This window comes from Phalacrocorax aristotelis, chromosome Z, assembly GCF_949628215.1.
Source record: "Phalacrocorax aristotelis chromosome Z, bGulAri2.1, whole genome shotgun sequence".
Taxonomy (NCBI): Eukaryota; Metazoa; Chordata; class Aves; order Suliformes; family Phalacrocoracidae; genus Phalacrocorax; species Phalacrocorax aristotelis.
In genome coordinates this window covers 19,620,467-19,637,849 of record NC_134311.1, presented here as the reverse complement: position 1 = coordinate 19,637,849, position 17,383 = coordinate 19,620,467, and the positions used below count along the sequence as shown (strand labels likewise).

The following is a 17,383-nucleotide window of genomic DNA, read 5'->3' as shown; positions in this document are numbered from 1 at the left end:
TATCAAGCTACTGTAAGCACTAATAGGTTTTGACAGCCTAAACAATTTCTAACTTCTGTTTATGACATTGTCTTCTGTAAATTTTAAATTGAATTCTTAATTAAAGTTTTGAATATGGGTTATATTCACTTGGCTTCAGTAAGTCTGATTTAACACACTGGTTAGAAGAAAAATTGGAATCTTTCTCATTGCGTTGATTGAATTAGACCCAAAATGTTTGGTGATTCTTATTTTAAGAGAATAACCTAGATTGGATTTAAAAATAGTACATGCTGCAAAGATCTTTACTGTCTTATATCTGTAAATAGGTAGTATCATCTAAAGATATTTGTGAATCTGTACATATTCAGATTTTTGTGGCCATGAATTGTGTCTCCATATAAACAGGGAACTATAGTAAATAATTGTAATATGGAAATATAAGAATTAGGATTCCAGGGGTCTGATATTTGGTACTACCACTTGAAGAACTTGAGAAGGAATGCAGTTGAAAAGGAAGACAGAGTGAACTGCATTTTGAGGACGGCAGCTTCTGTAAGACATCAAAAAACCCAATGTTTTCACACATTTTGGCGAAAAACATCTGGGGCGTGACACTTTGGGATGATTTAAAGGAGCTAGTAAAGGGTACTGCAAAAAAGTGTGGCTTATCTCTGCGCATTAGTGTGTGGTTTTTGAAGGAATGGCACATTCTTCTGATTTTCTTCTTCATGCTTGCATGTACTTCTGTGTAAAAATGGGATTCTTTCTTCGTAAAGAATTGCAGTTATCTAAAAATCATACCGCAGTTACACCTGCTTATTCACTTTAAAATGGGAAATTGCAGATCCAACAATAACAGCACTAATTAAACAGTAATTCAGAAATTGATAGAAAAGTATGGTGTCAGCTGTCTCCGTGTAACCTGCTATTTGTGTGTATCTTTTGAAGTGAGAAACTAATAAAAATTTTTATGCAACTCTTTCAGGACAGCTTTGGACTGGGCTAAGCACTTTGGACAGACAGAGGTGGTTGACGTGTTGGAGTCGTACAGGTAAACTATAACTGATTTGCAGAAACAGTTGTATAATGTGAAGGGAAATGTATGTTTTGTCGTCTTCTAATCAGAACTGTTTTTAGCTTTTTGTGCTTTAAAATGTGGCCCCAATAGCAAGATTTATTTGAGAATAGGAATATTTTAAAAAAATAGTTATTCAGTATCATGGTGATTATGTTTGTATTTATCCTAGGATAAATACAGTTCTAGTGGTGTAGGCCTTCTTTTATATTACGGCCACTTATCATCTTGATATGGACATTCCTATCATGATTATATATCTAGGCAGGATGTGATTATAGTAACTTAAAGAAATAATCAGAGGAGGTGCTGATTCTATACCGTGTACCATTTTCATTTCAGATGATTATTTTGGAACTAAATCTATTGTGTATCTTTATCTGTATGTTGTTGATACGTGATAGACATATTAAAGAAACTTTATAGGAGTAACAGGTACACTAGGCCATTCAAGAATTGTTTTTTGATTAACTTACAGTTACCATAGTTTAGTTCAGTATTGTAGAGACTTATATTATTATAATATTAATGTAGTTTCTGTTAGTATAGTACCTGTTCAACTGTTATGGTTCTAAGTATTTTTCCTTTAACAGATAAACAAATTGTGTCTCTATACTTTGAGTTCTGTCACATTTACTTATGGTTGTGTTTCAGTGAATTATTATAATAAAGTTAACACTAAAAATTGCAGTTGCATGCTTTGCCGGGTTAACACTTCAATCAGTGGACAGTAATAGTATTATGGAGATGCTGTTCTGCTACACTTTAAAATTAAGATTTGAGTTGAGTAGTCTTGTTGGTCTTGATCTAAATTTGAACTGATGGCTGAATGCAAACCCAAAGAAAACAACCTTGACTCTGGTTTGTGTATTTGTATATTTTAGTGCTTCAGTGGAATTTGGAAATCTAGATGAAAGTTCCCTGGTCCAAAAAAGTGGTAGTGACCTTAGTGCAGAGGACAGAGAACTGTTGAAAGCTTATCATCACAGTTTTGATGATGAGAAGGTGGATCTGGACCTGATTATGCACGTACTTTATAACATCTGTCATAGTTGTGATGCTGGTAGGTATATACACACACTCCCAATCAACTGCTGTGGATTCAGCTTCTGATGAATTATGCTCTTTTTCAGTAATACCAGATAGGTGGAACCTTCCGAGTGCTAGTATATGCAGTACTGACATATATGTGAAGTGAATTTTCCTTTTAACTCTGCAAACCAACTTCTTTTTTAGGAGCGATTTTAGTATTTCTTCCTGGATATGATGAGATAGTTAGCCTGCGGGACCGTATCCTTTTTGATGACAAGAGATTCGCTGATAATGCTAACAGGTAAAACCTCAAGTTCCTATGGTGGTTTTTTTTTTATTGTTTCTTTTAAAGATCCTTAAAATGTGCCCTTTGTCTTGCCTTAGATACCAAGTTTTCATGCTTCATTCAAATATGCAGACTTTGGATCAGAAGAAGGTGCTTAAAAGTCCACCTTCAGGCGTCCGCAAAATAGCAAGTATCAGAGGACTTTGTCAGATATTATATTAACCTATTTTGTCTTTGCTTTTACAGTTACTATAGTTGTTTTTTGTTTGTGTTTTTTTGTTTTAATTGCAGATTCTTTCTACTAATATTGCAGAAACCAGTGTAACAGTCAATGATGTTGTATTTGTTATTGACTCAGGCAAGATGAAAGAGGTATGGTTGGCTTAAACTTCCTTTGGGAAGTAAACCTCCTAGTGTTATTTTAAAATACATAATACATAAATTTTGGAGAACTGGTTTTTTTTATAGTGGGCTGAAAGCTAGTGCGTGTCAAGCAACAAAACTCACTGGGAAGTTTTGACATCTGTTTGTTTTATGACTGTAAATAGCTAGCTGTTTAAAACTCTGTAAAAGCTGTTGCAGCTTGATATATTGATATATCTATACATTTTTTAAATTTAGTACTTCTGTTTGATTTTTTAAAACAAGTCCATCAGTTTAGACTGCCATCTTCCTGAGATTTAGGGAACACTGGGAGTTCCCTTTGACCTACTATCATATATAGCCCAAGTCTAATCCGTTAAGTTTTTAAGCACTCTTTTTGATGTGTTGAATGCCCATTCCTTAAATACTTGCTCAAGAAAAGTGAAAGAACATAATGAGGCTGTTTAAGACCTTGTATATGGCTTAGGAAATAAAATTGGATTTCAAAGGAGATAAGCACACTAAATTTCTGAAGTTCTCATGGTAATAAATTTTTTTTTTAATTTTGCATGAAATACAGCAAAGTGAGGCAAAGAGGAAAACTGTGTTCCACAAAGTAACATATTTTTGCTGGCTTGGTGATACCACAAAACACAATCCATGTCTTTTATTGACTTATAATTACATATTGACTAGAAAGCTTTAGTTTAGAAAACTGTGTAGCACAAGGATCCTGCAAAGGAGATACCATAAATTCACTTGAAACTACATACTCCAGAATATATCTTTGTGTCAGAAGCTGATGGTGCTTTTTTTTTTTTTAGAGAACTTCTGTTGATCTAAATCATTAGTTACTTTTATTTCATGTACCCTATTCAATCTTGTTTTTATGTTCCTTGCTTTGCTTTTGTAGAAGTCTTTTGATGCACTGAGCTGTGTTACAATGCTAAAAATGGTGTGGATTTCAAAAGCCAGTGCTATCCAGAGAAAAGGCAGGTAATACATGCTTCGTACTGAATTTTATTTTGCAGTTAGCCACTATCCTGTATGTTAAGGATAAATACACAACATAATAGCAGCCACACTGGGTAATGTTACTAGCCTAGTCCAGTATCCTGTTGGACAATGGCTAATGCTAATTCTTAGCAGAAGAGTAAGGGTCAGCATGTGTTCCCTTGGAGTCATTTCCCCAAGATGTAGGAAGGTGACACTCAGGAATTTCCCAAAGCTCACGCTAGGTCCACATTGTTTTACCCGCTATGAACATGTTCTTCCTCTTTCTCCCATGTAGCACCAGCAGGCACAGTGTCCAATAAGGTGTTTCACAAATTCTGTGGGCAAAGGGCTGCCTATTGCTAGTTTTTAACTGATGCCCCTTCACATGATTCCTTATTCACCTTCTTCAAACTATTTATGACTTAATAGGCCTTTGTCGTATTCTTCCCAACACTGAGCGAGGGCTAAGAGGATTTGTGGCAACAAATGCCTATGTTTGGTGATATGATATTGGTATTAACCTGGAAGAATTTGAGCGTGAATGTGAGCATTTGCTATCTCTGTCCCCTCACTCACAATTTGTTTGGTTTTCATTCTACCTTTTACTCCCAGAGTAACTTCCAACTGTTTGGGGGATTTGGAGAGGAAGAAATGAAGTTTACTACTTATAGTCCTTACAGCAAAGGACAGTTGAGATTTGGATTGATCTTAGGTTAGCAAAAAATCCACATCTATTTTTAGATAGCCTTATTTTTGTTTCTCTAGATTTTCAGTGTTGGGGCGAAATTATAATAACAAATTTCCATACTATCAAAAATAATCCATGTACTGGAAAACTCACCTCATGTGTGGGACTTAACACTTAGGAAAATTATCTTTCTCTTAGACCTGCTTCTCATTTCCATTCTAAGTTTTTTTTTTTTTGTGCGTGTGTATGCGCGCGCGCATGTATATTTTTTTCTTTGGTTGTATGTTTTGTTTTTTAAAAAGAAATCCTAATTTTCAACAACTTCCCGTATTTTATCTTCAAGGGCTGGGCGCTGTCAGCCTGGAGTCTGTTTTCGTCTCTTCAGCAGGCTTCGATTTCAGAATATGTTGGAATTTCAGACTCCAGAACTTCTAAGAATGCCACTTCAGGTGCACATTCAATTAGAAATTTTACCTTTTGAAAAATGTGTTATCAACAAACCATACCATGAACTCCAAAAAAGTGTTTGGTTCCCCACACCAACCTGAATCTTAACAATCTTTCTTTTGCTTTTTAACTTGCAGGAGCTTTGTTTGCACACAAAACTTCTGGCTCCATTTAATTGTCCAATTGTTGACTTTCTTACAAAAGCTCCTGATCCTCCACCAGCTGTAATTGTGAGAAATGCTGTGCAAATGCTTAAGGTCAGTAAAGGAATAGATTTAGATGGAAATTGTATTTGATTCTATATTTGTGGTGTGGCAACATATCTTAATGAGTTTTGTTTTTACTGAGGCTGTTGTTTAGTTACATAAGGATGCTTTGAGTTGTGTGTGGTCTGTTTTCATTTTGTATGCATGGATTTATTTTTCCTTGTTAAGGGAAGAGAGTGCTTAAAATTCTTGTCTGAAACTGTTTACATCTTTTCTGCTTTTACTGTAAATTAATTTTGTCCACTTTCTTCCTCCCCACCCCCTTTTTTATAAACAGACAATAGATGCCATGGACCCTTGGGAAGATCTTACTGAACTTGGCTATCATCTCACTGAATTACCAGTAGAGCCACACCTTGGTAAAATGGTGGTGTGTGCTGTTGTTCTGAAGTGCCTGGATCCTATTCTTACTATTGCTTGCACTCTTGCATATCGAGACCCTTTTGTCCTACCTACACTGGCATCTCAAAAGCGTGCAGCCATGCTGTGTAGAAAACGTTTTACTGCAGGAACGTTTAGTGACCATATGGCACTTCTCAGGGCTTTCCAGGTATTATTTCATCTTCAGAAAGAGTAACAATCACAATAGATCACATATCAAAGTAAATGATGTATCAGTCCAGTCGGATGTAGAATGATAGACTGTGATTAAGTTCTTACAGAAGAAATGTTATTTTTGCCTAGTGGATTTCCCGTATATTGGACTCACAAATTTGTGAGGGTTGTCAGATTTTTTTGTTTATATTTTCAAACCTGGTTAAATTCTGAATGTTCCAACAAGGTGCCAGTTTATATCCTGCTATACTGATCACTTAAATTAATGTTCTTAACATAATGATCTTCATAATAATAGGGTGATCTTATACTAACTTAACATAATGATCATTATGTTAATTTAGGGAATGGGTAAATTGAATCTAGCGCTTAACCAGAAAAAAAAAAAAACCTGGTTTCATACATTTTCATTCTTTCAGAATGATTTTTTGCCTTTGTTTTATTGACATGAATGTAATTTTTTTTAAAAAAGTGCATTTTAAAAATTTTAGCTAATCAAATTAATAAGCAAATGTAAAAAAAATATTCTTTACAGGCATGGCAGAAGGCGCGCAGTGATGGCTGGGAGAGAGCCTTTTGTGAAAAGAACTTCCTGTCTCAAGCCACAATGGAAATCATCGTCGGAATGAGAACACAGTTGCTTGGCCAGCTAAGAGCCTCAGGTAAACAGCTTGGAAAAAATTTTAGCATCCTTTTGGAGTCAAGTGTATACCTAGTACAAGTGTATACAAATTGTAACAAGAATAGTGCTGGTTGTTGTCATTTTCCTTCCTTAATTCGAAACAGACCAGTACAAATTCATGCTGGGCCTGGTGCAGATGCTAGGGTGAGGAAGTGTGGCTGGGGAGCAGCTGGTCTAACTGAAAACGCTTTGGTTGTTCCTCATGCCACTGGCTTTCAGTGTGAGATATGTTTCTTTGGATTTTTATGCTCTAATAAATTATTTCCATAGGAATGTCTTTGTGTTGTAGAAAGTAATTCTATTCTATGTTAGTAGAAAACCCCTTATCAGGCAGAATTTCAGTATAATGGTTTTTACTTGGTGCTGTTAAGGTTGGCAGTGGTGAAAAATGCAACAAGTTTGTAGTTTATTTGACTTCTTATTTTTCCAAATTCCTTTTGAGAAGCAGAAAAATAGATCTTAATACAAGCAAATGTAACACATTTTTGTCCTCTTTTCTCAGGTTTTGTTAGAGCCAGAGGAGGAGCTGATATTAGAGATGTTAATACTAACTCTGAAAACTGGGCTGTAGTTAAAGCTGCCTTAGTGGCTGGGATGTATCCCAATCTAGTGCATGTAGACAGAGAAAACCTGGTTTTGACTGGACCGAAGGAGAAGAAAGTGCGATTTCATCCTACCTCTGTTCTTAGTCAACCTGAGTATAAAAAGGTAAAATCACTTTGAATTTATATCTCACAAAAAAGAACACTATACTCTGTCAAATATTGTAGAAATGTCTATTCATAGTTGTCAGTACTTTAAAAGCAGCATGTGCATTAAACATTACATTTTTAGAAAATATTTTTCCTGGCAGTTGATAAAGTAAAGAATTAGAGTTGGTTTATTTTTTTCCAGTATTATTTCATCAAAACTTATTTGAAGTTAGTCCTCCTTCTAGATGGAACAAGATAAAATTGTAAAAAAAACCCTAGTTATGGAACAGTTTTAAAGATGTAGGAATCCCTGCCCATTATAGCAGGAAGAAGTTCTTCTCTGAAGCTGATATATATAGATATATGTAGATATATAGATATTAATAATTTTTTTTAGATCCTTTTTTTAAAGCAAAATATTTTGTTTCAATGTGGTAGGGTAATTTGTGAGTCTCATTGAATTCTCTCTTGCTTTCTTATTTGTGTGTATAAGTTTATATGTATATAAATTATTATGTATTCACTAATAACAAATATGTTAACATTTGTTTTTATTACCAATAGAGGGTAAAATAGCCTTATCTTGTTTGCTCTTGCACAGATTCCCCCAGCAAATGGGCAAGCTGCAGCCATTCAGGCACTCCCTACAGACTGGCTTATATATGATGAAATGATGAGAGCTCACAGGATAGCAAATATCAAATGCTGTTCTGTTGTAACACCTGTCACTGTGTCACTCTTCTGTGGACCAGCTAGATTACCAAGTAATGCTTTGCAGGAACCTTCGTCCTTTCAAGGTATAGTGGTGTTTGGATTTGGAATGTTTACATTGGTATATACTAGTATGAGATATGGAAGGCTTGTTTTTCAAGAACATTTAATGTGCGTATTGGCTACTTCTTAAAGTGACAGAGCTATAGTTCCTGTAGCTGTTCAAGAATAGTTTATAAGCTCTGTCATAAATACCTTGGTTTTGTGAATCCTTATAGATGCACATCCGTAAATTACACTTATATAGTTCTGAAGTCTCAGAAGTTACAGTATAGTTTGTAATGAAATAAAAAATTCAAATGAAATGTGTAATGAACTAGTGCTGAAAAGTGTAGCATGTATGTTTTTCTACAGACTAGTTTATTTGATACTTTGAACCATATTATTCAAACTGAATAATAATTTAGAAACTATCAATATGGCAAATACTCATGTTGCTTCCAGCTGGAACGTGCATTTTAAGTATTATTTTCTACTGATGACTTTTAATGACAATTAGCTATGCTATTAACTAGAAGTAGTAGAGAATATATAGAAATATCCGGGTTTTTTAATTTAAATGGAGTGCTGTTACCCATAAACTGTTACCCTTAAAATAGTGTATATACTGATTGAATTTAAAAAAAACCAGAATCCTACTTAATAGCCAAATGCATATGTAATTTTTTTTTTAAAATGGGTCTTTAATTCTGCTGTTTTACTAGGAAATAAAGTGTAGAGCAATGTGTAGTTTTGCAAATAGCTTCACACAAAAGTTTGCTAATGTCTTGCTGGTATTGACAAAGGTACATGAGTGAGTCAGATCACATCAGTACAAGTGCTTACAAAACAGGGCCCTCAGCAGGTGTGGATACCTGAGTTCTGCTAACTGAAGCAAAGGTTTTTCACTGAGCTGTATTTGCTGAAAACAAAAGTGGTTTTACAAATGTTTACATTTTAGAACAAAATTTAGAAGGAAAATGAGTTTATTGCTCGTAATGCAGTAGTGTTCAATTTTGTGTATGTAAGTGGAAATAATATAGAAATGTTAATGCACCTTTTATATTTAATTCAGGGGATGGGGTATCTAATGATAACAGCGACAGTGAGATGGAGGACAAAACAACTGCTAATTTGGCACTACTGAAGCTAGATGAATGGCTGCATCTCAAACTGGATCCTGAAGTAAGTAATATATTGCTTCCATGCTTGTTTCTTGTAGAAGGATACTTATGTCATATCTTCCTAAAAAGATTTCTGAAACATTTGGGTGATCAAGAATTTTCTGTAATAATGACTGTCATGGTCCATTTGGGTCTCTCAGATTTACAGGATGACGTACTCTGAGATTTAACCTTTATTTCATGAGCTCATTAAGAAATACAACAAACAAACAGGCGATCAATCCCCTTTGGCCCAGACTAGTCAGTCACGTAAATTCACTTATTCACCATTCAGGTCATAAGGTTTCATAATTTATAACCCATTAACTCTCAGTTCGTGCATCTATGAACAAAAAGAGAAAAAGAGTGAGAGTGCTCATCATCTTCCTCTGTCATGGTGTGGGTGTCCCCTGTATCGCACCAGGAAGCAGGAAAGCCTCAGCAGTCAAGCTGCTGTTGGATCCACTTCAGAAGCTTTTTTGGTAAACTGATGTTTTTTACCCTCCAGCTTGGAGGTTAGGTCCATTCCATAAATTAGCAGAATCTGACAGAATTGCCAGACAAAAGATAATGGCTGCAGGATACAGTAAGCTGCAGGTGATAGTGGCTGTATAATGGCCCTTCAGCTCTTTATGGCTACCTGTCCTGCCTAATGTGTGCTCCCAGCACACATCAAGCCTTAGCATGAGCTGGGTTCGCCAAAATCTGAGCAGGAGTTGAGTGAATAGTCACAATGGCATATTGTGTATTTCCTCCTCTGAGAGGATGACTAAAGTTGGATCAAAATGGAGTACTTGAAATTGGAGTTGCTGAAAGAAAGTTGCTGTCAGATTTTAGAAACATTAAAAAAAACCCCTTTTAAAGATTTAAGTCTTCAGGTTATTGAGAAGCTCTGGCTGTAGTAGGAGGTAGAGCAGTTTACAGGTTATGAAACACTTGGGCTTATCAGATCTAGTAATACTGTCTCTTCTAGAGATGTTCAGAAGTGCTTTTTTTTTTTTTAAAATGGAAGCATTACAGATAACATGAGAATTACTCTGTAGTTTTCTAGATTCAGTCATGTCATTTGAGCAGAAGACTGTCAGAAAAATATGTCACTTAGAGCTCTTTTCCTTCAGGTATGAATGAAGGGTACATGAATACAGACTGAATTGAGAGGAAGGTCATAAAGCATGAAAATAAACTTTTTTTTCAAAGATAAAATTTTAAAAATTTAAAAATAAAACATCCTTGGGTTTACAATATCATTTTAAGTTTGGTGCAGAGCTAAATAAAATGTTTTAAAAATTATCTTACACCTGAGGAAAGAAAAGATAACAGCTTAGTTTAAATGTGGGGTATTTGCCCCCTTCCCGGCACTTTAGTCTTGCCTTTCAGTCTGGACCTGTTAATTTTAGAGTGCCAAAAGCTGCCTGACAGGAAAGACGTAGGGTACCTTCACCTGTCTGATCTAATTTTTCTTAGTCTTTAACAGAATTGAAATCTGTTACAGGCTGCTGGTTTGCTGTTTCAACTCAGACAGAAGTGGCATAGCTTGTTTCTGCGCCGCATGCGAGCTCCTTCTAAACCATGGTCTCAAGTTGATGAAACAATTGTAAGAGCAGTTACAGCTGTTCTAAGTAGTGAAGAACAGGCTGCAGGTTTGCAGCAGCCTACAGGAATTGGTCAGAGACCAAGACCTATGACTGCTGAAGAACTTCCTACAACATCTACGTGGAGGTCAACCACCAGTAGAAAGAGCTCGGCAGAAACTGAATTCTCTGATGACTCCTCTAATGCTGAAAAGTAAGCTTTTGAGATCTTCTAGAGACTGTAGGTTGTAATTTATTTAGCTATAAAAGCATCACTTGAATTTCTGCTAGTAATAAAAAGGAGGAAACAATAGAAATACAGCTGAAAGAATTAATACTGTCCTGTACTGTGGTGTAGTTGTGATTTAATTGAGAAGTATTTTGTATGTGTGCCTACTGTTTGAGAGAGCAGTCAGGAATATCGTCCATGAACTGTGATCTCTGGGAAGAAGTAGCAGAAGAGGTTTAATCCTAGCATTCAAAAACAATGCATGATTGGTACTGTTGTTGTTAGTGTTTCATATGTTTTGGAATTATTGTAACATATATAGCCATGCAGCAGGCTGATATGGAGAAATAAATTGTTCTGTGACTGCTTATGAAACTCCTGCTATGTGTTGTATCTACCTTTACTTTTTAGAGTTTCGATGAAATCTATGCGTCCCTCATTTCAACAGCCAAAGAAGTACAAAGAAAAAAATGTTTTTCATTCCAAACGAACTTCAGATGACAGGTCAGATCAATCATCAGGGAAGTCTACAGACAGCAGTAGCTATCCTAGCCCCTGTGCTAGTCCTTCTCCAATATCTGGAAAGGTAGAGTTCTTGGAAACAAATTACCCCACTCTTCAAAATCAGTAGAATTGTAGAAATTAATTTGCTGATACCTTTCAGTAACTATAAGGTATTGTGTTGATAAATAAAGAACCTAACTTAGATTTTCATTTTTAATAGCTGTATAATATTTAATCCTTTCTGGAACTTAAAATCTAGTCTAAATATCCTTGTTGCACTGGTTTAAACAGTAAAAATATTGTTCTTTGCAGACAGCTGAGGTAAAGCTATCCACAGGAGAAAAAATCGTGGTCTGTTTTTTGGTTGTTTGTTTTGTTTTTTTTTCAAACTTGATAACCAGTGAAGGTGTATTAATTTTTTTAAATATAACTTAGTATATAGTACTTGCACTTCTGAATTCTTTGGATTCTACCTTCCTCTGTTTCTGTAATAGCCTACATTGATACTGATTCTCTTTAAGGTTTTTGTTAACAGCCTTATTATGACTGCTTGCTTTTTTAATGACGGTTATTTTAACAAAGCACACATTTTTAATGAGGCTATTGGCATAATTCTCCCTGTGTACTTGAATAGTAAACTGCAGTAATATTAAATAGATCACTGAGAGGAAAACCCATTGATCCTTTAGGCACACCTCACTGGAGGATTTAATAGCTCCTCTTAAGTCTTTCAGTTTTTAAATTCAGCTGATATAGAAGGGGGAAAACTTAGTTTCCTGAAGGTGGAAATGTGAGTAGTGTGCTTCAAGCTACAGTCTAGAATGATGAATTTTGTGTCATCTGAAGGGGTGTCAGACTTCAAAGAACTGTAATTAATCACTTGACTGTTTAGGCCTGTTCTGCTATACCTGTTTGCAGCCTCTCATGAATGAATTATTATTTTGGAAAATGCTTAAAAAATGTAAAACAGATGTGAAATACATTCTAAAACCAATTCAGACAGTACCAGCTGATAGATCATGCGTTTCATGTAAATTCTGGGTCAGTAGGGCAGGAGGACAGTCAAATGATTTTTGCCTTTATGTGTGTAAAACTTTAGAACTAAAGCCTGGTTTGTTTTATTGTAGCTTAATTTAAATTATTTTTTCTAGGGTTCCAAATCCCCTTCACCAAGACAAAATATGCCAGTTCGGTATATTATAATGAAAAGCAGCAACTTGCAAAACATTGATATTTCTCAACAGAAGGGTATATGGTCTACTACACCAAGTAATGAACAAAAACTAAATAGAGCCTTTTGGGAGAGCAGCATGGTTTACTTAATATTTTCTGTTCAAGGGTCTGGACACTTTCAGGTGAGTCTTTAGTTAATACTAAATAGTAGCTTTGGTTGATGGTTTAGGGGAGCGCAGCAAATAGCCAAGTGTAGTATGGAGGTTTTTGCTTATGACTTCTGACCTTCTAACAAGTAGAGTAGCGAGGAAATGTATCTGGTTGCTGAGGAAAGAGTACTTCATTCTTCTCTGAAATGTGCCCTTCTACCTAACCCGGTTGATGACTCAAAGGCTAAGACTGAATTGCCTCCAAACAGCTTGAGTCAGAATAATGTTTATATACAATACTAATAATTTGAAACAACAACAAAACAAACAAATCCAAATAAAGCAGAGGATTGCTACTCTTTTCTGTGCATGCCAAAATAAATATTGTGTTTAAGCATTTACAAACAAATCACAACTTTCTGAAGCCAGGAAACTCATAGATGTCTTTATTACAAATTTTAATAAAATCTGTTTTGCTTGAACTGTAATTTCTAAAAGTTAGGAAGCTGGAAAGTCAAGGCCATGATTCTTCCAGAGCTGTGTCTTCAAGTTTAGCAAGGTATTTGTCAACAATTTGGTGACAAATTTGTAGCCAATTTGAAGTTAAAGACTTGACCTAGTAGTGCAAAGTTGCAGGTTAGGTGTGTTGTAGAGAGGGCTAAGCTCAGTTGTTCCAGGTAAGGAAAGTTCAACTTACCTCTTTATATAAAAACTATTCATAAAAGTCAGCTAAACTTAAAATCTTACTAACTAGCCCAAACACAGCTGTCTTGGTGATACCACTGAAAGATTATGGTGAGATATACATATGATGATTTGGCAAATGCAGATGTAATATTGGAAAGCAATTTTCAGTGTGCCAGTTGATACTGAAAATGGTCTGTTATATTGGTGGTCTTAGAGAAGGAAGCTGGGAGGGGAATACATGCTGAAGTCGGGAGTGTAGGTGGTTGATGTTGCCTTGCTCTTCCTGTTTTGACTATGCACTGGACACTCATGGAAATGTAAGATTAACATTCCTATTAACGTTCTCTTGTATCAAGTGTCTCTTTACTTTCCACCTCTATTTTTTCACGGACTATTATGTATTTGAATATTCATATTGATTCCTTACACTTTAAATGTGTTTTCACCTTTTCAACCTCTGATACAAAGATTAAAAAAAATTAATGCTAATTGTGAGAAATTAATTGAGAGACATTCTCTGTGGTCAAACTCTAGAAGGCATACTTGAAGTAGAAAATGAAGTGATATATCTTTTAACTTTCTAGGTGTAATCATTTTAAAAGATCCAGCTTCATGGGGAAGAGTGTATGAATCTCTGAAAAGAATGTGAAAGTTTCATATGAGGTCCAGTCATTTATTTAATTCCAATGTAAGCAGATATGCTCTGATTATGTCTTTCCTTTCATATTTCAATATTTGCTCCAGGGTTTTGCTAGAATGGCTTCAGAGATAGGGTGTGAGAAAAGTCAAGACTGGGGATCTTCTGGTTTTGGAGGTGTATTTAAGGTGGAGTGGATCCGAAAAGAAAGCATTCCTTTTCAGTTTGCACATCATTTGCTCAACCCTTGGAATGACAATAAGAAAGTACAAATAAGCAGAGATGGCCAGGTAATGTTCTAAATGTTCTAAAATCTTCTTTACTTGGTAGAACCGTGTATTGTTATTAGCTTGTTTATCCTTGACATTTATCAACTTTCCTCATATATCTGTTAATCTGAATCAGTTCATTGATGCACATTGTACACTCTGCTGATGCGTTGCTGTTGAAGCAGTGAGGCTTTTGATAAAATCAAAAGTTTCTTGCTCAATATGCATTAAAAAAAAAAGACTTAAAGCTGGATGCTTCCGAAAATAAAAGCTTTTTGGAATTCGTGGTTTTGGTTCTGGAGATTTGTTCCATGTTTTGTTCAGGTTTGTCCCCCAAGTCTGTCACACCGAAATAACTGTTCATAATTATAGCTTTGAGTTTCCTGTAAAGACTGAAGAGAATCTTGAGATTTGAGGTAGAATGAAGCTTAGGACAGTTCTCCAATCTGTTAAAGCTAAATACAACTACAAAAAGCTGGAAGAGAATTGGCACAAGAATTCTCTGTGGCAGTTTGTGTTCTCTCCAGTGACTTCCCAAAATATCTCCTTGATATGAGACTGTAGAGCTAAACTTCTTGTATCATCTCACTACTTCCCCAAAACCTCTCCAGTTGTAAGGTGAGGAAGAAAATGTAGCACATAATGGAGTTAACAGTGCTTCTGTTGTAAGTGGCTCTTAAGACCTAAAGAGTCTTAACAATCCTGAAAACAACTGGTTTATATTAATGTCTGTGATTACACCAAGAGCCACTGTATTACCTGTGACTTGCCTTTCCACATTCCCACTTGATGGAATTAAACGTAGAAGATGTAGAGAATAATGATCTTCAGTTAATAAGTAAGCGACCTGTAGAAGGTACAAAGTATGAGGTGCATATATTCTTGTATATGGCAGTGGTGTGTTCACTTAGAATTCTTCTCTTAAGAACTGATGTCTTACTGTGACTGAAAAAAGCCACAAACAACCTGTAGGCCAGGGGTGCTTATGAAAGTTTTTATCTCCTCTAGAGCCCTCTTAAAGAACCCTTCCTGTGTAGAGGAGTTCTAATGTATGTCTCAATAGGAAAAGGAATGAGGTCTTTTTCTGAATGACTGAAAGCAATCATCAGTAACTTCATCTAACAGTTTTGTCATAAATATGTTCAACATTAGCAGTGCAAATAACTTATCTAATTTCCTGCTCATTTCTAGGAGCTGGAACCACAAGTTGGAGAGCAGTTGCTACAGCTTTGGGACCGTATTCCTTTGGCTGGAAAAAACGCAACTGATTGAGCATGTGAAGTAATGTGATACAGGTAGTTATTTCATGCATTACTTGCTATTTTTGTGATAGAGGAAAAGCTATCTATAAACAATGTATCATCACAGAACTGTCTTTCTCTTGTAGTTTGTGGAAGAACAGGTACATTTAATACTAAATATTCTCTTCCTTTTGATTTTTTTTTTAGCTGTGGTTGTTGAAACATCACCTAAGAACCACTAGAACCAGCAGTGTGCCTACAATGTAAAGACGAGGAAGAAGGCAGCGCCACAATCTCCTGAAGTTGTTAGTCTTGCTCTGCAGCTAGCAGTGGAAAAATAAGAGGGAGTTATGTTGGTTTCAGTGTTTCCTTATCTTAACAAATGTCATAACTTTATTCACCAGCCTGTTTTTGACTGAATTATTTTTTTTACAGTAATGTGCGCCTGATATTTAAAAACTCGGTTACATTCAAAACTAAGTTTGAAACAATGGACATATAAGTTCTTTGTGGGTTTAAAATAGCACAGCAGACAGTTTAAATATACAGTTTACATTTGAAGCTTTTTCAACGCGGTAAAATATATGAGAGAAACCAGTGTAATATTAATTAATCAGTCTTGCAGTTTGTGTGAAATATTTGGAGACATCTAGTCTCAATTTATATTGGAAGGCTCCATAAGTATTTGTTCAACCTCTGTATGCGCAGTGCAAGAGAGCAGGATATATTCATACAAACAACTGGGCAGCTGGAGAATGTGAACTTTAAATACATAAGTGAAAGGAGTATGAGACTTTTGAGAGTGGGTTGGTCCAGAGGTGTTTCCTGTTTAAGTTATTTTCATCTTTAAAAGGTACTCATGTTTTGGCAAGCTGAAAGTCTTTCAGAGACCTGCTGCCAAATGATACTCTGATAGTTCACTAACTTGGGCATTATTAAATGATTTTTATTTCCTTAAAAAAAAAAGTTACTAGTACGGCTTTCTTCATCTTTCAATGTAGTCTTCATGCTTTCTTCTATACCTCTTCCAGTTTCTTTCTGCTTCTGTGCTACTGTTTTGTTCTATTGGGCTTCTCCTTAGTCGTACTATAAGGCTGGTATAAATTAAATCTGCTTGCTGTCAGCACTACATTGGTCATTCTTAGATTAAAGTGAGAGCTTTCTCTGCTTCTGAGCCTGTACTTAAGTTTTTCATGCCTGCTAAGATTATTCACACAGTTCAGAGTACCCTGTGTATTCATTCTTGCATTCTGTGTAGTGACTTCCATGCATAAACAGTTGGTTTTGCCTTTGCAAGGCTAACTGGGTCCTTGTAAGGCTAATATTGCCTAATATGGTATTTCTGGAGACAGTGCATACAATGGAGCTGTGAGGCTGGTATTGCCTTATATGATACTTCCTGGCCTGTGCCCACAAAGGCATGTGGTGCAGTATTGCCTTGTACAGGACTCCCAGGCCCCAGGGACACCAAGGACAGAGCTGGCACAGAGTGGGAGAAGACGTCATGCCCTCTGCCTGCCTGACAGCCATGGTCATATAAGTCTCTGTATGCCCCTATGTTAGGTCTAGCCCAGTCTTGGTGAATTACTTGACTTGCTGTTGTTATGATCCAGGTAATTGTACTACTGATCTGTGTTTTTCCATGTACTGTTATTTAGAGATAAAATGTTTATCCCTGAAGCTGTTGGTCTGGTGCCTGTTACCATATCCTGAACTTAAAACTTATCAGGGCTGCCTTAAGCTCTTACACTCTAATGTTATAAGTGGGGTATGGTACACTGCATCATGACCAGCCCTGACCCTGTAGTGGGTGCCTTAGCTGATATTTTGGGGCCTTGCCCCGTGTGCAGACATCAGATTCTCCTTTCTTTAGAGAAGGTCACAAAGGGAGATTACCCTGCTCATATCTCTTATCTCGTTGCCTTATGTTGTGGTTTAGCCCCACC

The 17,383-nt window shown here is 36.0% G+C and overlaps 1 protein-coding gene across 4 annotated transcripts in view; it reads left to right on the top strand.

Annotated features, from left to right (window-relative positions):
• Nucleotides 1–16,403, top strand: part of YTHDC2 (YTH N6-methyladenosine RNA binding protein C2) — a 32,853-nt gene extending 16,450 nt beyond the window's left edge. For 3 of the 4 annotated variants that reach the window (XM_075079284.1, XM_075079287.1, XM_075079286.1), the window contains exons 12-30: nt 968–1,033; nt 1,942–2,120; nt 2,294–2,390; nt 2,474–2,561; nt 2,667–2,747; nt 3,652–3,734; nt 4,766–4,871; nt 5,007–5,126; nt 5,413–5,685; nt 6,226–6,352; nt 6,875–7,080; nt 7,666–7,861; nt 8,890–8,999; nt 10,470–10,762; nt 11,189–11,363; nt 12,433–12,636; nt 14,035–14,217; nt 15,388–15,491; nt 15,645–16,403. In XM_075079284.1, coding sequence (XP_074935385.1) covers nt 968–1,033; nt 1,942–2,120; nt 2,294–2,390; nt 2,474–2,561; nt 2,667–2,747; nt 3,652–3,734; nt 4,766–4,871; nt 5,007–5,126; nt 5,413–5,685; nt 6,226–6,352; nt 6,875–7,080; nt 7,666–7,861; nt 8,890–8,999; nt 10,470–10,762; nt 11,189–11,363; nt 12,433–12,636; nt 14,035–14,217; nt 15,388–15,468 — 2,668 coding nt within the window. In that variant the 3' untranslated portion in view covers nt 15,469–15,491; nt 15,645–16,403. The remainder of the gene's footprint in view (nt 1–967; nt 1,034–1,941; nt 2,121–2,293; nt 2,391–2,473; nt 2,562–2,666; nt 2,748–3,651; nt 3,735–4,765; nt 4,872–5,006; nt 5,127–5,412; nt 5,686–6,225; nt 6,353–6,874; nt 7,081–7,665; nt 7,862–8,889; nt 9,000–10,469; nt 10,763–11,188; nt 11,364–12,432; nt 12,637–14,034; nt 14,218–15,387; nt 15,492–15,644) is intronic. The other variant, XR_012658056.1, reaches the window with a different exon arrangement.
• Nucleotides 16,404–17,383: the final 980 nt, after the last annotated feature.